We start from the raw sequence: 22,144 nt of genomic DNA on the forward strand, positions 1-22,144 counted from the left end.
TGAGTCTTGCTTTAGGTAGATACCAACTAAATTAGTTTTTTATTTCAGTTACAAATCCTCTACATTGGTAAAGATAAGTTCTCATACATAATTCGGTTCACTAATGATTAATGAAAAACGTATAACAAATTTAATGATCATTTCGCCAAAAAGGTTTCAAAAAATAATCAAATCACAAACAAAATATATTCCATTAACAAAATATGTTTTACTTTGCAAATGTGCTGAATATTAAAATATCATTCATAAATTTATTATTTCACCAAATAATTCGTTTTCCAAATTTGCGATCTTGCATCATAAGTTCTCTGTGACTGTATTTCATTTCTTAAACTTTACCATCAGTTAAATGAGACTGTAATCAAGGGCTAACTTGTCATGAAATATACCCACCCTTGTTGGCTTCATCGTATTCAGTTAAATAGATTCCGCAACAAAGCAAGCGAAATAAAGGAAACTTTACGCGCGAGATAAAAGCGTACAAATTACTGGCTTCCGACAAATGGAATAGAATGTCCCGCTTTTGTATGAAACTCTTCAACTATGTGCGCCAATATACGAATGCTTTGTGATGTTTTTTTCTTGTAGTCGACGCATTTTAAACTGAGTCGTCGAGTTATCTGTCTGTCTCGCTTGCACTATTATTATGTATTATTAAGTAGACGGAATGACAAACTTTTTAAACCTTCGTGGTTTTTTACTCTCTTTCTTTCTCTATGTTGGTAATTAAAAAAAAACTTACCTACGACCTGTAAGTGCGAGCGAAACAAACAGAAAACTCGACGACTCCGTTTAAAATGCCTCGAATAACGAAAGTTAAATAGTACATTATTATTCCGACGCTTGTGCGAAAGCAGAGACTTAACTTTTGCGAAAAGGAAAAAGGAATCCTTAAACGATCACTTCGTTGTCTGTCTGTCGTGTCTGCCAAGAAACCTATAGGGTACTTCCCGTTGGTATAAAATCGTGAAATTTGGTAGATATGTACCGATGTATGATTAAAGCACACATAAAGGGAAACATCCGAAAACCGTGAATTTGTGATAACTTCACAAAATAAAATTAAAATGTGTTCATGAACAAATAGTAGGTATTGTATTAGTATTTTCAACTTTCAAAGTAAGATTACTATACCAAGTGGGACCAGTGGGGACATTACCAATGTCAAATGAAAGGGCTTTACCTGTACATTCTAAAAAAAGGTTTTTACTTATTCATTTTTACGCATAATAGTTTTCGATTTATCCCCCTGTCCCCCCGCCTCATACCCGGATAGCCATCTCAACCTGTCGCGGACTATACGTATCCTATAGTTAGGTTGTGATTTATTTGCGAATTGCGAGTGTAAAAATATTATGTGTAAAAAAAAATTACCGTGTCATCCAATTCTACGTTTTTAAATGATGTCTAAAATGATAATTTTTTGTAGGTTCATAGCCTAAATATTCTCATCCAATTAAAGAGCAGTGCAGTGCTGCTACGGCCTACGACTGAATAAAAAAATTAAGTCAAGCACTAGCTCTATTTGAAATGAATAGAAAGGAGAGCAAAAAGCCTCTAATTCAATAGCGCTAGAGATATACGGTCGCGCCTAACACATTTACCTTAATGATATATTTACAAGGCTCGGGCTTGAGCCTTAATTATGTTCTATTTTTAGCATTTACGGCCGACAACTTCATTAAATTTTCACGTTAAGATAAATTAATGGATCATAGAGACCTAGTCGTACTCGTAAGGAACGATTTAGACTAGCAATGCTTTGATTTTTTGGGTTCCGTACCTCAAAAGGAACGCTTATAGGATCACTTTGTTGACTGTCTGACCTAAAATCATAAAATTTAGCAGGTAGGTAGGTTTTACAGTACACGTAATGGGAAAAATCTGAAAACCGTGAATTTGTGGTTATAATTACAAAAAAATTAAACATTTCAGACCACAAAAGGTAATCACAATTTCACGGTTTTCGGATGTATTCCTTTACTTTTGCTGATAAAACCTACCTACCTACCAAATTTCATGATTCTAGGTCAACGGGAAGTACCCTACAGGCACGGAAGAATAAAGAGAATCCTCCGTGCCTACAGTTTTTCTCACGGACTAGAGATCTCTCCTCCGTAGGTTTTCTTGACAGACACGACGGACTGATGGAGAGACAGACAACAAACTGATCCAATAAGCGTCCTTTTTCCTTTTCAGGTACGGAACCCTAAAAATGTACAATAGTAGTAGGCTACTTTGAATAAATAATTTGCCTTTGACTTGAGTCTCTTTCGCTCCGCTCTTTTTTTTAAAATAGATATAGCGAGCAAACGAGCAGGCGGGTCACCTGATGTTAAGTGATTACCGCCGCCCATGAACATTTGCAGCACCAGAGAAACAGCCGATGCGTTGCCGGCCTTTTAGGAATTTGTTGGTCTGCCCCTTGAATAACCCCATGTTGTATTCTAGTGGGAACACCGCCGATGGGAGTTGGTTCCACAGTTTGCATGTGCGTGGAAAGAAGGATCTGGCACAGCGGACGGTCGAAGTGCACCAGACACCCAGGTGGTGAGGGTCAAATTCCTTACGGTGGCGCGCGGTGCGATTGTAGAAAAATGAGGATGGAATGAGGTCAAAAAGCTCTTCAGAGCACTCCCCATTATGAAGGCGATAGAACACGCATAGAGAGCTAACGTCTCTGCGGTGCTCCAGGCTTTCTAACGAGCCGGTTAGTTTGGGATCGTCCACAAGTCGAACAGTCCGCCTTTGGATCCGATCAAAGGGAAGGAGTTGGTACTAGGGTGCTCCGGCCCAAAGGTGAGAGCAGTACTCCATGTGTGGGCGGACTTGCGCTTTGTAGAGTAGAAGCCTGTGCTCGGGCGCTCTGACCATATTACATCAGATGTTTATTTTAAATCATACCAATTTTATTTATAGGTAGTAGAAAACCTTTCTTGCTGCTTCTGCTTCTTTTTGGACGCCCCAGAATCATCAACGCCAGCGTGGTCGGCCGAGACGACGTTGGCGTGATGAATTAGATAAATTTACAGTTACGTGGCCTGAAGAGGCACGAAATAGAAAATTGTGGAAGGATCGGAGGGAGGCCTTTGCCCAGACGTGGGACAGCACAGGCTGATTTAGATTAGATTAGATTAGAAAACCTACCTACTACAATTCTCTCGGCGCGGTAGGTCGGGTAGGTTTTCCGGCCAAAGCTTTTATATAACGCTGTACCTACGCCCTAAGCTATATATCGACCCTAACCAAACACATTCATCAAGCCATATTTGTGGAGTAATCAATTATTATTAGTACACATCCATCTAATGTATTAGCCAACCATAAATGGCGTGCAGGTAACCTGGATATAGGCTGAATTGTTAAATAAATAATACCTAAGTCTAGATGGAAGCGATAAGCCGAAAGGTTTAGCACTACACTAATTGGCTTGTTTTTGAATTCAGTCATAATTGATAGAAGAGGAGATGGCGGATAAAAAATAAAAAAATAAAAAAAAACAGACCGAAGGAGCAAAAAACTGATTGAAAACTGTTAAAACTTTACTATATAATTATAGTAAAGTTATATAGGCTCCCCAAGCCCAAGCCCAAGAGCCCAAGAGGCTAATAGGGATTTACTCGAGCGTCGTGGATACCTATAGCGTTGTGAAGATTAGGTGTTAAAAAGAGAAGAAAAAAAAAGGTTATATGATGTATGCCCTTTTACTGGTGGGGAGAACCGAGAACGTATACAGGTTTTCAAAAATGTAAAATAAAAAGAGTCACAAAGAAATACTCGAGCGCTTCAGAATGTCTATCCTACACATTTTGTGTGGTCTGGCGGTCCTGGGATCTTGCTCTAGATACACCTGACACGACCTCGCCCTGTGGATTTGTCTACGAATTAAATTCTTAGTTTCAAATTTTCAGTAAAGTTTCCTCGGGGAAGTTTGTAATGAAACTTTTCTACGAGTCCTAAACGAGTACGTAACTAATAAAAGGTCTCCGCTTTCTTGTGACAAATGCAGTAAGTTAGCTAGTTTCGGAGTTCGTGTGGTTCGTGTAAACGTTACAAAAGTTTAAAATGTATATTTCGCGACAGGTCGAAATGGCGTTCGCGGTATGGCACGGGGGGACGTCCCGCACACCCGCACGTCACCCGTGCTATCCCGCACCGGGTTAGCACGGGGGCTGTGCGGGTGTGCTAGGCGTCCCCACCCAGATTGCCTTGTCGACCTGTCTGGTAAGTAAATACTGTGTAATTCTGAACTAATTAGAATGTATCTAAATATATAAAAGGAAAAGGTGACTGACTGACTGACTGACTGATCTATCAATACACAGCTCAAACTACTGGACGGATCAGGCTGAAATTTGGCATGCTATTATGGTGTAGGCATCCGCTAAGAAAGGGTTTTTGAAAATTCAACCCCTAAGAGGGTGAAATAGGGGTTTGAAGTTTGTGTAGTCCACGCCGACGAAGTCGCGGGCTACCAAATAAATGAATACCAAAGTTGTACCGGTGTTTTACCCCCGTGCTTCGTAGAGCACGTAACGCGGTCGGTCCTGTGCCTAATTAGTTTCCGTGCGTGTCGGACCGTCTTATCGAACTATGAGAGTGAAGCAATAGAGAATGATGCAGTACAGATGCAGTAACCTACCTATGTGGATAAGCCGCTGTGGCCGAAATTCAGTCGGGAGTAGGGTTGCCAGGCGTCCGGATAAAGCCGGACATAGGTAGGCTTTTTGATTTCATGTCCGGCCAAAATAAACGGTGTCCGGCTTTTGTTAGGCTTTTTACATTTCGCAAACGAGCGTGGCCGAGCGCAGGCGAGTCGACTGTCGGTCGCTCCCGCAGGCGGCAGTGCCGCCTGACAACAAGATTTATGACAATAATAAAAAAAGCTTGATTTTACATACAATTTTACTGTCGTACCTATTAATACTAAGACACAAAATCCTCAATAATGTAGGGTGTCCGGCCTTTCTACTCAAATGTCCGGCCAAACTGGCTGGTCTGTCCGGCTATTAGGTTTGGCGACCTGGCAACCCTAGTCGGGAGGAGGGCATTAGTAACAACCCCATACAATTTTGGCGGTAACTTTAACTTAAAAATTTATAGCGGGTACAGACAAAGCAAAGTAATGGTGTGAACTGTCAACGCACTTGAGCTGTGCTGTGCGACGCGGCGCGGCAAATATGCTTAGTTTATATGAGCTTGTATGAAGAAAGGCGCTGCTGGCACGTCGCGCAAATGTGTTTGGATCTTTAGGCTAAGCTAAAACTTTAACGGCCTATTAGAAGTCGTTGCCACTTCTATTACTTATCTTATTTAAAGTTCTGTGGCGCCCGCTTTCTTGTGAGTTGTGACAAATGAAGTAAGTTTGTTTGTTTCAGAGTCTGTAACTTGGATACTCTATTTCATTTAGCGGAGTGACGTTAATTGTGTCGAAGTTGCGGAGTGGAAGTTGCGGAGTGGAAGTTGCGGAGTGGAAGTTTTGCTCAATGTAAACAAACTGTAAATCGATTTATTTGGGGTAAAAATCGCTAAAGTGTGAGTCGGACCCGCACAGGAAGGGTTCCGTCCCGTCGTACAAGAAATAACTCGAGGTGCAAGCTATCTCTTTAACAAATTTCATCAAAATCGGTTAAACGAATGTGCTGTGAAAAGCTAGAAGACAGACGTATACGACGGACATACAGACACACTTTCGCATTTATAATATTAGTATGGAAGTATGTACTAGATGACGCCCACGACTTCGTCCGCGTGGATTTAGGTTTTTAAAATCCCGTAAGAACCCTTTGATTTTCTGGGATCTTAAGTAGCCTATGTCCTTTCCCAGGATGCAAGCTATCTCTGTACCAAACATCAAAATCGCTTAAATGGATGGGCCGTGGAAAACTAGCAGACAGACAGACATACAGACGGACAAACAGACACACTTTCGCATTTATCATATTAAGGTGACGCAGGACGCTCGACCGAAATTGGCAGCGCACGTGGGTAACATGTTTGCTTTTCACTTGACATTGTATGAGAAAGTTGAGAGGCACGATGATTTTCACCGAAATCAAACGCGCGAAAAGGGTTTAAGAAGAGTATTTTTGAGAAAAAACTGCTGAATTTATGTTTGCAAAGTAAAGTTATTTCAAGTAATGAATAAATAAACTACGTCTAATGATAAATTGTTTTAGAATTTTCATATCCCTAACCTTATTTATTTACATCCAAAGTTGTCATTAATTTAGTGTTAAAATAGGAATCTTTTGAGCCTCGTAACTTTTAAATCAATATTTTTTTCAATGTTTTATATATCAATAAACCTAGATAATGACGAGATAAATCGATACAATTCTTAGTTTTGTGCGTACAATATCGAATATTGTTGTAATTTCCCTCCTACGTTTGTATGAAGAAAGCACTGAACTGAGTCCCCTTAAGTATGGATATGGATAGTATGGATTCGAGTAGGTAAATAAATGTACGTTCCCAAGAAAATAGGCAAATAAAAACACAAAAATCCATTTTAATATTCTCAGACCTTTCACGGTCCAACGAACGAAGGTATAACGAAAATTTATTGCCACATGTCTATAGAGCCATGTAGAAGTTTCTTTCTTACGAGGCTTTGTGCCCGTTGTTATCTAACGACTTTTTTATCGTAGTTGTTTCGCCACACTCGTCGTCTAAGCCTTGTAACACTTTTTAAAGAAGACTTTTAGTTTTATTTTATTACCTACTTACTAGATATTATATTATTTGCGTTAATACGGTACTTTTGGCCCATTGAATATAAATCTGAACTCATTTCCAAACAAAACAGCCTAAAACTATACTTGAATTGGGTGTAAAGTCATGATTTCGATCACTGAAAAATAACTAATTTTCAAACAAAACGGCTTAAAACTGTGCTTAAATTGAGTTGAGTTTAGATTTCCATCTAATGATATAATTACATTATAGTTTCAGAAGTGTTTGTTCAGTGTATTTTAAGAATATTAGTCCTGTTTAGAAATAATAAATAAATTATTTCCACGCATTTCAACCGAGAAATCCACCGCCATTACGTAGCTCTGATAAATGGCGTAGGTACGAATGTACGTGTACAGAGGCGGCGATTTTCTCAGCTGAATTGCATGGAATTACAATACTATTAATTATTTATCGCGACTAATATTCAACTTTCCCCTCCAACTAAGCGTAAAGCTTGTGCTACTCTCTCATTACTCTAGGCACTCTACATTAGGCGCTCATTATTAAGTGCTTTAAATTATTTCTGAATTCTGATTATTTTATTATTATTAACTTCTCTATTTCTATATATCTAAATCCGGAGGTGGGCGTTAATAGCTATTACCGTTTCCCTAGCGTTTATGTTCCTATGTAAATTTGAAGAATAAATAAATTAAATTAAAGTAAATTACTAGTAGGTACGACAATAGTGCAACGGGTGGGGGTTTGAAACGGCAACGTTTCAGATTTCAGTCCGCTCCTGTAACCGTTGAGCTATTGAGGCTCCACCAGCCCCAATAAATTATTTAAATTACAGTTTTATTGTCCGATTTTACCTTACGACAAAAACCCGTGCTTTAATAGTTTCAAATTTCAATGGAATCGGTGTCTACGTAATACGTTTAAAAACAAATTAGCCAAGTTCCGTTTGCGTGCGGCGATAAATTAATTCGTTAGCAGTTTCCGAACTGTGTAGCGACTCGGATATGTGAGTTACTTTGAACGATGTGCCGCCGCCCGCCCAGCCCGCCACCGCCCAGCCCGCCACCGCCCAGCCCGCCACCGCCCAGCCCGCCACCGCCCAGCCCGCCACCGCCCGGCCCGTGGCGTGCCAGACTTTAATATCTCGACTACGCGACTCGACTGGCGTGCTAGAGCCTTAATAGCTCAACGGGTAAAAGAGTAGACTGAAAACCGAAAGGTCGACGGCTCAAACCCCGCCGGTGAGAAGTGGGTAGTCTAAATATATAAAAGAAAAAGGTGACTGACTGACTTACTGACTGACTGATCTGATCTGATAGATCAGTCTGTCAGTCAGTCAGTCAAGGATTTTTGAAAATTCGACCCCTAAGGGGGTGAAACAGAGGTTTGAAATTCGAGTAGGACAAAGGAGTTTGTCCACGTGGACAAAGTCACGAGCATAAGCTAGTATGGTATAAAAGTATAAACATAAATACCTCAACAATCCTGTCGTTGACCTGTATCCTCCCGCACAGGTCGGCGGAGCTGCCGGCGCTGATGCTCTTCACGAAGATCCCGCTCAGCTCCTCTGCAAAATCACCCGATATTATAAAGCTGCCTATAAGTTAACTGTCACTTCATAAAACAAGCAATTATTTTAAAAAAAGGAAATAAAAAATTAAAACGGCTGATTTGCCTTCGCGGAGTCAGGTCCACCTCGTAGCTCAGAGTCTCCGGCGTGCCCGTGCCGCGCACCGCCATGTCTAATGGTAACCTGTACAAATGACAATACACAGACCAACCTTGTTCACAGACGTAACCAGCGACGGTGATGCCAAGCCCCAGCGCGGAGTCCTTGTTCAGGTCCACCTCGTAGCTCAGAGTCTCCGGCGCGCCCGTACCTCGCACCGCCATGTCTAATGGTAACCTGTACAAATGACAATACACAGACCAACCTTGTTCGCAGACGTAACCAGCGACGGTGATGCCAAGCCCCAGCGCGGAGTCCTTGTTCAGGTCCACCTCGTAGCTCAGAGTCTCCGGCGTGCCCGTGCCTCGCACCGCCATGTCTAATGGTAACCTGTACAAATGACAATACACAGACCAACCTTGTTCACAGACGTAACCAGCGACGGTGATGCCAAGCCCCAGCGCGGAGTCCTTGTTCAGGTCCACCTCGTAGCTCAGAGTCTCCGGCGCGCCCGTGCCTCGCACCGCCATGTCTAATGGTAACTCGTACAAATGACAATACACAGACCAACCTTGTTCGCAGACGTAACCAGCGACGGTGATGCCAAGCCCCAGCGCGGAGTCCTTGTTCAGGTCCACCTCGTAGCTCAGAGTCTCCGGCGCGCCCGTGCCTCGCACCGCCATGTCTAATGGTAACTTGTACAAATGACAATACACAGACCAACCTTGTTCGCAGACGTAACCAGCGACGGTGATGCCAAGCCCCAGCGCGGAGTCCTTGTTCAGGTCCACCTCGTAGCTCAGAGTCTCCGGCGCGCCCGTGCCTCGCACCGCCATGTCTAATGGTAACTTGTACAAATGACAATACACAGACCAACCTTGTTCGCAGACGTAACCAGCGACGGTGATGCCAAGCCCCAGCGCGGAGTCCTTGTTCAGGTCCACCTCGTAGCTCAGAGTCTCCGGCGCGCCCGTGCCTCGCACCGCCATGTCTAATGGTAACTTGTACAAATGACAATACACAGACCAACCTTGTTCGCAGACGTAACCAGCGACGGTGATGCCAAGCCCCAGCGCGGAGTCCTTGTTCAGGTCCACCTCGTAGCTCAGAGTCTCCGGCGCGCCCGTGCCTCGCACCGCCATGTCTAATGGTAACTTGTACAAATGACAATACACAGACCAACCTTGTTCGCAGACGTAACCAGCGACGGTGATGCCAAGCCCCAGCGCGGAGTCCTTGTTCAGGTCCACCTCGTAGCTCAGAGTCTCCGGCGCGCCCGTGCCTCGCACCGCCATGTCTAATGGTAACCTGTACAAATTACAATTCATAAAACATTTTGAGAGTGACACTCAAATATTGGAACCCCAGCAGGTGGACGGACGACATCAGGCGAGTCGCAGGGAGCCGCTGGATTCAGGCGGCGCTAGACCTCGGCGTGTGGAAGTCCCTACAAGAGACCTATGTCCAGCAGTGGACGTCTATAGGTTGATAATGATGATGATGAAGACTTAAATAGTTTGAACAAAAACTTCTTTAGACGCGACATGAGAGTTATGAGAGAGAGTTTTTGGACGGAAGTAACATTTGTGTATTTGAAATGGCCGCCAAACAGAACAGTTGTTTTCCGACCGCCATCTTTTATTGAGATATTGTAAAATACTAAGTGAGAGAGAGAGTTTTTGGACGCACGTAACATTCGCATAGGTACTTTCATCCATTTACAATGGCCTCCAAACAGAACAAATTTTTGCAACAGAAATTAGTTAAAATAATCAGTTTGACTAATTTCGCGGGCTGGCCCGTGTCTTGGGCCTTCTACACAATAATTATTAAGTAAACAAAAAAGAAGTATCCATTTAAATAAATAAAATACAAACACTTATGTGTAATTTATATTAGCAACTATTCAAACATAATAAAACTCTGTTAGGCTAAGACAGTTTAATATTACCCGTCTCGGTCAGTTTCTGTTTACTGCAAAGCTCCTGGGAGTGGCAGATATTGAATTCAAAGGGAAAGGGACGTCGCCCGCACGTAACTCACGTTTCGCGCTCATTTAAGCCTGGCTTTTACTACGTGTTACGTCTTCGTACTGCTTTCCAATAACTCACGACAAACGCCCATCATAGACCCTAGCTATAAAAGGAAAAACGGAACCCTTATAGGATCACTTCGTTGTCTGTCTGTCTGTCTGTCTGTCAAGAAACCTAGAGGGTACTTCCCGTTGACCTAAAATCATTAATTTGGTAGGCAAGTAGGTCTTACAGCACACGGGGAAATATTCGAAAACCGGGTGGTTACATTACGAATAGAAAATTTAAAATGTGTTCATAACAAGTCGGGTATCATATGAAAGGACTTTACCTGCACATTCTAAAACGGATTTTTATTTATTTTTGTGCTTAGTCGTTTTTTTTTGTGCTAAGACATACATACACTTATGCATAATGGTGCGGTTTAATACAAATTGAATGATATGATACTGCTTATATTCCCGTGAAAAAAAAACCATGCGTCGAAGTTTTGCAGTGCAGGTTTACCCTACAAAAATATAAAAAATATTCAAAATACCTATTTTGACTACCTATCCTACGTGTAACCCGCCCCCACATCGAAGCGTTCTCCATACATATTTTAGCGGACCATTTCCGGTTGAATAGATCCATAAATAATTCGTTCTCAAATACTATCTTCGGTGGTATCTCCTAAGTATAAAAATAGGCAGGTAAGAAAAATAAATATTCGAATGGCCAAAGTTACTATTCGTAGACTCTGGTATTTCCATACTAAAATTATAAATGTGAAAGTGTGTCTGTCATCTTTTTTTTAATTTATAGACTAGCGCTTGGCTGCAATCAGACGTGCAAGTGATGATAGACCTGAAGCGCGCTTGCCTAGAAGATGCGTATTCACTCTTGTCTTGAAGGTTATAACTCATTTGTTCAGTTTGCATGCCAGAGATATCGGCTACTATCCCGAATTTTCGAAAATGCAACCCCTAAGGGGGTGAAATAGGGGTTTGAAATTTGTAGAGTCCACGCGGACGAAGTCGCGAGCATAAACTAGTGTATAATAAATTAATATGAATATGATTTCTATGTAGATATTCAGTTATGTTCTGTGGTATAATATGCAGGCTGTATGTTAAGTATTATCAGTTTATCGCAAAAAATTACGAACATGTTGCAGCTGATTGCGAAACTGTGTCAAGTTACATACAGTGTATAGGTAACTCATTTTGCCGTAAATAACCCACCTTGCTACATAAACCTGTTTACATCAATCTATTGGCAGAATTCAGGTCCAGAAAAAAATCAGAATATGTATCGTAGATAGAATAATAGGTAGATGTAAGTACTGTGTAACCGCGTATGAGATAGCGATAGCACGACGTAACGATGAATAACACGACAATTATTACCATTGTTTAGTAGTCAATTATTTGTATTAACCGATCAACAATATTCGTATTAAACGTATTTTATGTGAAAACAAATAAATAACTCATGAGAAATATAATATACTTAGGCGTAAATATAATTACGCCACGAATTCTCAAAGTTTGTTTTGCAACTTCTTGTATGTATTCTTGAAAAACCAGTTACAGGATAAGGGACAAAAAATAGGTCAGCTGCGTCTCTGTTTATCACATTAGTAACTTTATCTGTGCTCTCTTTTTAGTGCGAATGAGAAAGCAAACGTTCCTGCATCTACCTTTATTACTCTATCTACGCTGTGTATAGAATCGGCATCAAATTCCGAAAAATAGGCTAGTTGACACTTTTTTTAAGTTGGTCTTAAATGGTTAATATTTGTCCTATTAGATCAAAAAAATTAACACTATATTTTTTTGCGCCCTAAAAACCGTAAAACTTTAATTTAAAAATATTTTTTTCTTAGACAGGTGAAAACACTGTCGGCCATGTTTGGCCCATAGATTATCTGTGCTCTGCCGTCATGCATTTGTAAACAACAGCATAACCTCCCAAAGTTTAATAAACATGACTTCTATACTAGTTTACATGAAAAATATAGTAATTATCGTTATTGTATCATCCGAGAATGTAAAAAACGCATCGATAAAGACCACAGGAAAGTTGTGGATTAGAGTGCCCAGTGAAATAAATATACGTAACACGCGAAGACTTGCTTAAAGGGATCCTATATGACAAAGACTTCAACCCAAATTTATTTTTGCAAAGATCAGTTTGTTGTAAGTCTTACTTAATAACTTATTCAATTTATAAAGAGAAAACGATATTTTTTTACGTTTACTATGAGTTTTTAGAAATATATAAAAACTAGCTTATGCTCGTGACTTCGCCCGCGTGGACTTCATAAATTTCAAACCCCCATTTAACCCACTCAGGGGTGGAATTTCAAAAAATCCTTTCCTAGTGGATACCTTCTCTTTACCTACAAAGAACACACCCACCAAATTTCATGTATCTAGGACCAGCTGTTTAGATGTTTAGGCTGTGCGTTGATATATAAGTTAGTCAGGACTTTAAATTTTATATATATCGATACTACGTTAGTCCCCGCGTGACATAGGGATGACATTTCTTTGTTTACATATTTAATGACATCACATCATGGCTGACAGCGTTTTCTGCGTTTCAAATAAAAATAAAAACTGTATTTTTTAAAATTGGTTTTATATACAGATCGCGCGGCGAGAGTTTGGCTTTGACCTTCGGGTGGAGGGGATTACTGCGCATGGGTACTGTCACGCACACAATACTTTTCCTTTTTTATGTACCAGGTTGGATATTTGAGTGGGTCAAAATTCATGTACAGTGGTAATAATGCTAGAAAATAATACGAAATAGATAAACTTCTTCATTTATTAAAACTATTGATAGTTATTTTACTTATATAAAATTTTTATTTCCTTTTAAAGTTTACAGAGACAGCGATGAAAATTCTAAATAATTGTTTTTTAATAAAATTATTTATTCCAAGATACATGTAAAATTGGTACATACAAACAAAAGAAAACTTAAAATAATTATTAAATACAAAAGTTAACATTAAAAAAAAGTCTTAGCAGCAGTGCTATTCAGATTCTTATATAATAAACAATTAACGAAAATAGCAATTCACTTGTGAACGTGATTGTACAAACAGAGGCAGGGAACGACTGGAGCAGTGGAGCGCCAATCAGAGCACCGCGTGCGCCTACACACCCGCCCCGCACCCCACTAATTGCCCGTTGATACCCAATTTCTGATTTCTGCGCAATAACGGTCAAAGCCAAACTCTCGCCGCGCGTACTGTATCCATCCTGCGTTTTTAAAAATTGTTATTGATATATTTCGTTGTCTTAAGCAAAATACTATAATAAATAATCATTTATTGGACGAAATTAGATATGAGTCAAGTAGCCTATTGTTTTGATCGCTATTCGTTTTCCGTAGGTAGATAGATGAAAGAGCGAATATTGAAAAGATATTCTTAGATATTTAACAAAATAGCTATGCAATACTTAGAAAATAAAATAATTTTACTAATTGCTATATTATACATAATAGGTAGGTACATATAATTATTATTTTTCATTTCAATTAAATGTGTCACTAATAGAAATGATAGGTACTCTTATTTTCCACTTTTAATAAAGTCCTGAAATAGAATTTATATAATAGTCAGAAACACGCTGTCACGAGCAAAACATGATTCCCCCGAAACCAATTAATTTTTAGGGGAATCCACGCGACTTTTTTACCAAGTTAAAATAAATTAGGTCTCATGAACAAGTTTCGAAAGCAATTAATTACCAAAAGAATGAAAAATGAACTAATTTACCTTAGTAAAAAATCACTGAAATAATCATTCAGCTTATCTTCTGAAGAGAGAGTGTGTTGGATAGTGTGGAGTGTGTGTGTTATTTTAATTACTTTAATGTACATACTACATGTGATAGTCTAGTGGCTAGGAGTTTAGGACGTCCGCCTTCTAGGCGGAGGTCGGGGGTTCGATCTCGATCCCGGGCACGCACCTCTAACTTTTCGGATTTATGTGCGTTTTAATTAATTAAATATCACTTGCTTTAACGGTGAAGGAAAACATCGTGCCTGAGAGTTCTTCATAATGTTCTCAAAGGTGTGTGAAGTCTACCAATCTGCACATGGCCAGCGTGGTAGACTATGGCCAAAACCCTTACTATGAGAGGAGACCCGGTGCTCTTTAGTGAGCCGGTGATGGGTTGATCATGATGATGATGATGACATATATGTACCTACTACCTAGTGTTTGGGTTTCATCTGAATCCCTGAAATCTAAAACAATGAAACTACTAAAACAATAATTCTGCTAATAATTGTAATCAGGATAGGTATCTTCAGTTATGATAGTGGTCAAGAATATCAGTACCCTTATCAGTACTCTTATCTATGCTAATCTATACTAATATTATAAATGCGAAAGTGTGTCTGTCTGTCTGTCTGCTAGCTTTTCACGGCTCATCCGTTCAACCGACTTTGACGAAATTTGGTACAGAGGTAGCTTGCAACCCGGGGAAGGACATAGGCTACTTTTTATCCCGGAAAATTTAGGAGATCCCACAGGAATTTTTAAAACCTAAATCCACGTACGAAGTCGCGGGCATCAGCTAGTATAATTATTATAAATGCGAAAGTGTTTGTTTGTTGGTGTGATTGTTTGTCCTTCAATCACGTCGCAACGGTGCAACTGATTGGCGTGATTTTTTGCATGGGTATAGATACAGACTTGGAGAGTGACATATGCTACTTTTTATCCCGGAAATCCAAAGAGTTCCCACAGGATTTTCAAAAACTTACATCCACTCGTACAAAGTCACGGGTATCAGCTAGTTTGTTAATAAAAAAATCTAGACAGCGGTGCGGGTATGCGGGGCGTCCACATCCCGATTGCCATCTCAACCTGTCGCGTACTACCTTCAAGGGAAGAGGTACCTACCACATGCATTCTCTAAGTTCAGTAGGTACTATTCAAATTGCACTCCAACCTAGACTTCATCCACGCGTGATTGTCGTCAAGCGCAAGCTTCAAGCAATTGTTGTAGTAAAAATAATATAGAAGCTTACCTTAAAGGCGGCGGTTGTGGCTCCGAGGTGATGACGAGGGGCGGAGGCCTAGGAGTGGGCGCTAGGGCTCCGCGCGGCACCACCGCCACTATCGACGCGACTGGCTGTTGGACAACAACTTATGTTCAATCACTACAATATCATAGCAAAGATCACGCACGTAATTGGTGAAATTATAATTTCAATTCGATAGAAGCAGACATTAATAGAATTGAAACTGTGATAGCCTAGTGGTTAGGACGTCCTCCTCCAAATCGGAGGTAGGGGGTTAGATCCCGAGCACGCACCACTAACTTTTCGGAGTTATGTGCGTTTTAAGTAATTAAAACTTGCTTTAACGGTGAAGGAAAACATCGTGAAGAATCGTGACCTGCATGCCTGAGCGTTCTCCTTAATGTTCTCAAACGTGTGCGAAATCTGCTAATCTGCACTTGGCCAGTGTGGTAGACTATGGCCAAAACCCTTATCACTCTGAGAGGAGACTCGACGTGCTCTGTAGTGAGCTGATATGATGATGAAACATTTTGCGGAAATCTATGATGTCATCATCATTATGATCAACCCATAGCCGGCCCACTACAGAGAACGGGTCTCCTTTTAGTATGAGAAGGGTTTGGCCATAGTCCACCACACTGGCCATGTGTGGATTGGCAGACATCTATGATGTACAAGTGACAAAAGTATATGCGGAACATTTGATAAAAGATATCATTATATTATATCAATGATCAAAGTAAACAAATAAAAATAAGTAGCAAAATGAACATTCCTCCTCGCTAGCGGTCCCGGTCCTCGGTACCGGTAAAAACCGGTCAAGTGCGAATCAGACTCGCGCAGTGAGGGTTCCGTCCTACAATCGTATTTTATCGACATTTTGCACGATAAATCAAAAACTACTTACTAGATCTCGTTCAAAACAATTTTCGGTGGAAGTTTGCAAGCAAATCATATATTTTTTTAGTTTTATCATTTTCTTATTACAAGGGGGGGGGGGGGGGGGGGGGCACATTTTACCAATTTGGAAGTGTCTCTCGCGCAAACTATTCAGTTTAGAAAAAAATATGATACTAGAAACCTCAATATCATTTTTGAAGACCTATCCACAGATACCTCACACGTATGTATGGGTTTGATGAAAAAAAAAAAATTTAGTTTCAGTTCTAAGTATGGCGAACCCCCACATTTTTTTTTTTTCTATTTTTTGTGTGAAAATCTTAATGCGGTTCACAGAATATTTATTTACTTACCAAGTTTCAACAGTATAGTTCTTATAGTTTCGGAAAAAAAGTAGCTGTGACATACGGACGGATATACAGACAAACAGACATGACGAATCTATAAAGGGTTTTTTGCCATTTGGCAAAAAACGGAAACCCTAAAAAGCTCCCAAGTTTCGCACGGCAAGTTAAAGTAAACACCAAGAAATTAGAAAGTAGCTGTATACTTTGAGTAAATCTTGCTTTTCGTTATTTGAAAGAGTCTGAAGCCGTATACACTAATTGCCGAGCTGGGAGAAAACGGGGGGTTCCTAAACACGCTAAATGTAAACGACGTACGGAATTCACAACACAGAAATGAAGCTTACCTAAATAAGCTACATGTTCGTGCTTATAACAAATTAAAAGTCGCTTCTTTTAGGAATAATTTTCAACGACAAGTAGCTTCAGCATTTTAATACTCTTATTACAGCTTTAGTCACAAGAAATAAAACTTCGAGTTGTTATTTATGAGTATGGGCCTCGTAAGAAAACTCAGAGTCCCTCATTGAGGGACTTTCCGAGTTGGAAAACCCTACTATGAATAACTTACCCTATGATATAACCGCTTTTCAATGATGTATCCTCGCAAAGTGCCCCAAAACCATCGTGCCCCGCCTCAGCCAACCTCTACTCTATTGGACTAGCCAACAAGCGCGATGGAACGATCGGTACTTTGAAAGCTCCCACATGAATAACTTACCCTATGATGTAACCTCTCCTCAATGATGGTAGGCGGTGGTGACGGTGGCGTGGTATCCTCGCAAAGTGCCCCAAAACCATCGTGCCCCGCCTCAGCCAAGCTCCGCTCCAGTTCTATCGGGTCAGCCAGCAAGCGCGATGGAACGATCGGGGCTTGTGATGCTCCCAGCGACTGTGTAAGATGATAAACATATTATTGAACTTCAAACTACAACGATTTATAAGGATTCTATGAAGATTCATAGAACTTTACACAAATGAATATGTTAACTTAAGTGATTGCCGCCGACCATGAGCATTAACAGCACTAGAGAAACCTCAATTGCCGGGTTTTGGGGAATTTGTTGATCCGCGCTTAGAATAACCACGCGGACCACCCTTAGTCCGCCACTGGTGCAATGTGTGTTCTATTATACCGTAAATGAATATTGGTATTTTAAACACACCTTTGAGCATTGCGGCAATGAAAGTGTATGAATTTGTTAGTGATTCTGTCTCAAATTGTTGTAGTTTTAACTTTTAGGTTTAGTTTGATTTTAATCTAGTTTTGTAACGATTGGTCTGGCATAAGGTCCCCCAAAAAATCTGATTAAAAATATATGTTGTTGTATGTGTTGTTGTTGTATAGTTTGTTGTGGGCTCTTCTCAGACCTGGGCGCGTTTGGAACCCTCGTAGCTTTAGTTTTAAGTTTGCGTTATAATTATCACCACTATATTATCTTACAAATCTAACACTATACCAGACAATCAATAAGAGTAATTTATTACCTATTTTGAATAAATCATTTGACTTTGACTTTGACTTTGACTATGTATAGAAGGGAAACGTTAAATAATCACAGCTATGAGTATATTGGAGTGGTCGCGAAGTAATTGGCGGGTGTCCACTGTCCGGCGTGACAGGTACACTGGCATTATCCGGATATTGGTCGCATTGTTCGCCGTAATGTATTAACAGCTTTATTGTGGCAATTTGTCCTGATACCTTTATAGCGTAATAAAAAGGCGTTATTGTCTTTATCTACAATCTAAATATAAATAGGAATATTTTATTGGTTCACGTAAACACGCATACCTATCTTATAAACTATGATTAATTCTAGTTAAAACTAGTTGCAACAAAGGCTTCCAGTCAGAACTAGTTTTTACAAGATAAAACGGGATTAAACTGAAAACGGGTTTTTAACTATGATATAAATCTCCTTGAATAGCTCTACTACTGTGTTTCCGTATCTTTTGGTCCTGCGGCGTATAATAAAAGTGTATTTATTCATTCATTATCTCTGCAGCTGCGGCCATTAAAGTAACAAATGGTTCGGGGTTAAATATCATCAAAATACGGGATGTAAGTACTAAGTAGACCGCTAGCAAAACGAAGACAGGTGATAGTAGGTAGGTACCTACTGAAGATGATTACTGATAAAATGCGAAAAAAAAAACCTGTAGGTATTTTCTAAAAGTTCGAAATGTATTGTAAATAAAATATCTGACTGACATTTGAGGTCAACGAACGTTGCGTAGATAAGTGCCGAGGCAGTTCATTAACTCGAGTTTTGCACGCTATACATTGCGGATTCGAAAAATACTAAATCACTAAAACTGCAAGTATTTAAGACAAATAGTTATTGGTATTAGATTGTGTTTAGGTAAATAGTATAATAATAGAGTCGCGAGCATAAACTAGTCATGTCTATTAAGTATGCAATAATTTCTTTTATTTCTCTTGGCCCTAATCTCCATATTATTTTAATCTCCATATTAAGTATTTACATTTAGCGGTTTCAAAGAAGCGTCGTTAAAGGCTGTGCAATTAGAACGTGTCATGTAGGCGTAACATGACTGAAGTTGTGAGCACTTGGGAATATACCTAGGTAGGTACGGGGATACGACGTTAAACCATGTTCTTGCTGTGTTTACTTGAGCGTTCGCACGTGAGCTTAATTTCAAGGAAAATGCATGAAAGTCAAAAAGTCAAGGCAAATGGTTGGACGGTGGACAAGACAACACCCCCCCCCCCCCCCCCCCCCCCACCCCAAACACTTTCTTGAAGATATCACATTAAAAGAATCGTGGAAACTTTATTATTACATACTCGAACTAAGTTCGCCCGTTGTGGACGGCGGACACATCGACGCAATAACTTGCACGTTGCTTGTCGACGAACCAAGATGGCCGCTTGCCAATATTCGACATTTAATCTGTGCTTCAAACCACTGGGAAATTGGGAAATATTTGTCACAGTTACAAATTGCGAGAAAGAAAACCATATTTCAAGAAATAAGAGTCCGTGAAAATATTTTATACCAATATATTTTATAGTTGGCTAGAATACGAAACTTTTTAAACTTTTTAAAGAGTTCATTATAACTGCCATATAACTGCCTAATATTACGCTCTTTACCAACTAAAGACTAATATTATAATATTACTTTTTTTTATTGTAGGTACTTCTTAGGTTTCACAGATCTGTGAAACCTAAGAAGTACATACATACAGTGCGACAAGGCTCTCTTGGCACTTGGATGACATTGACAGGGGGCGCTGTTGGAGAACAAAGGCTTAGAATATTCAAACAAGAACAAAGGGGACACTTGACGGCAACTTAAGTTCCGATTATCGCCACGCGCCAAGATAGCCTTGTCGCACTGTACGTGTACGTACGTACGCTGGTTTTCCAGATGACGGCTGCCGCACGGCTCCGCACTGCCTTGTTGTCTAATGCACATGACTACCATGCACACTGCGCCAATGTGGAGAAGATATACCGACCTGTAGTGACGGCTGCAAGACGTTGCTGTGTGCTGGTCGCGCGACCAAGAGGCGGACGCACGCTCCGCACTGCCGCAGCACGGCGGCGGCTTGTCTAGCGCACATGCCCACCACGCACACTGCGCCGATGCGGAGCAGCATGTCGCCGCTACGCAGGCGACCATCCTGTACAGGGAGTTGCAAAGTTACAGTCGAACCTACGAGTGTCTACAGGGTTTCAAGAGAAACCTTTTCATAAGCGGAATATTAATTACCTCTACCATAAATCGGCGTTTATATCTCGCTAATAAAAATATTTACTCTAAACTGGTTTTCTTAGAAGGAGCAGCATATCCAATAAATTACTATTTTAATCCTTTAGATCAGTTTATTCATTTAAAAAGCTCTAGACGGTTAGTTTTCTAGGTAAGTACAAAAGAATTACGTATTATGTAAGTATTGTGAATGTGTGTGTGTTTTTAAATTTTTAAAACTATTTTTTAAGTTTTACCAAAATTACACATTTATTCGGGTAAAATTGACAAACTAAAAAACTGTTTTTTTTTTTTTTTTGGTTCTACGTTTAGTTCTATAAAATAATAATAAATATTTAAAACGCGTAAGTAGGTACTTAGTAATTATCATTTACATACTAAATTCATTTCATTTAAATGCGGAAGTGTAATTTATTGGTTTCTCTTTTAATCTCGCTGCAACGAGGAAACGGATTGACGTGATTTTTCGCATGGATTGATATATTTTAGCGTTTAAACTATCGTGAGTGAGCGAACTGACTCCCTTGAAAAAGGACCCCGGATGGGTTCGAAACTAGTCGGACTAACGTCGACTAAACACATGAGTACAGCCGGGATAGATATTATATATAATGGATTGATATAGATGCTTACTTAGTTTAAAACATGTAAAGCGACATAGGGTAGGTACTTACTTTTTAACCCCGAAAATAAAAACCTTTAACGGAATTTTAAAAACCTTACGAATTTGCAGGCATCAGCTAGTATATTAAAGTAATTTGATTAATTAATCGAGCTCTCCGCATATTGCAGAAATATGATTCTCCGCCTCTCATTAATCAGATGGAGGTTGGTTGCCGTCGTCAAAAGTGGGGGATGCACTTTATTCAATTAAAGCCCTCTGAGCTGGAACGGCTTCAATATTTCCATACCGGGCCAATTGTAAGGGAGTAACGAGACAAAGGGGATCGCTTCTGTATTCAGCACATTCAAGAAAAAAAATTCAACGGAAAATTTCTCCAATATCTGCTTAGGTATACTTATAACTTTTTCACGACTATTTGATAATAATATACCTATGTTACACATTCTAGACGTACCGAAGTTTGGAATGGGGTGCGCAATTTCAACTTTAGACAGAACTGCGATACATAGAGATTCTACAAATCATCAAACGATATAGGATTTAAAGATATCACATCTGGTGGCACGGCAGTGCCACCGCCAAGTCGAGCAAGCAAGGTCAAATTTACTTAATTACTAGAATTACATTTAAAAGGCCTGCATAGCCCCTTACATGCTCTGTTTCTTTTTAATTTGTAAAGCGCTAGGCTGCAATCAAACAGCTGGCAGGTAATACTACATTAATTTTCTAGAAGATGAATATTCACTCTTGATATTGGAAAGGAAAGGATATTCTATATTCTAGCGGTCCACCGCGGGGAAAATCCCACATATAAACTGATTTCTGCACCAAGATATCTTCTTTAGGTTTCTTTTATCGTTGAATATCCTGTTGTCCTATGTGGTCTTAGTACTTTCAAGTTTTACATACCCTGTCAGCAACGCCTCCCGGCAGCACACTCTTGACGACGACGCCCGAGGAGCGTCCGCCGACGATGCCGAAGGCCAGCCCCGAGCCATCGTTCACCAGTTCCACCACCTCCACTTGCGCCCACTCGCCAAACACCTGCTGCAATTTTATGTGGCCTTAGTACAAAGATCAAATCCATACAAACGTAGTAT

General features: G+C 40.1%; 1 protein-coding gene across 1 annotated transcript in view; it reads right to left on the reverse strand.

The window, feature by feature from the left end:
• The window catches only part of LOC117984082 (multiple PDZ domain protein-like), a 144,502-nt gene that overhangs the window by 110,610 nt on the left and 11,748 nt on the right, over window positions 1–22,144 (reverse strand). The window contains exons 3-8 of the mRNA XM_069500024.1: window positions 21,954–22,091; window positions 20,166–20,330; window positions 17,398–17,568; window positions 15,439–15,542; window positions 9,552–9,676; window positions 8,175–8,266 (exon numbers count right to left, since the gene is read on the reverse strand). Coding sequence (XP_069356125.1) covers window positions 8,175–8,266; window positions 9,552–9,676; window positions 15,439–15,542; window positions 17,398–17,568; window positions 20,166–20,330; window positions 21,954–22,091 — 795 coding nt within the window. The remainder of the gene's footprint in view (window positions 1–8,174; window positions 8,267–9,551; window positions 9,677–15,438; window positions 15,543–17,397; window positions 17,569–20,165; window positions 20,331–21,953; window positions 22,092–22,144) is intronic.

Source organism: Maniola hyperantus, chromosome 7 (genome assembly GCF_902806685.2).
Source record: "Maniola hyperantus chromosome 7, iAphHyp1.2, whole genome shotgun sequence".
In the NCBI taxonomy this organism is placed as follows: domain Eukaryota; kingdom Metazoa; phylum Arthropoda; class Insecta; order Lepidoptera; family Nymphalidae; genus Maniola; species Maniola hyperantus.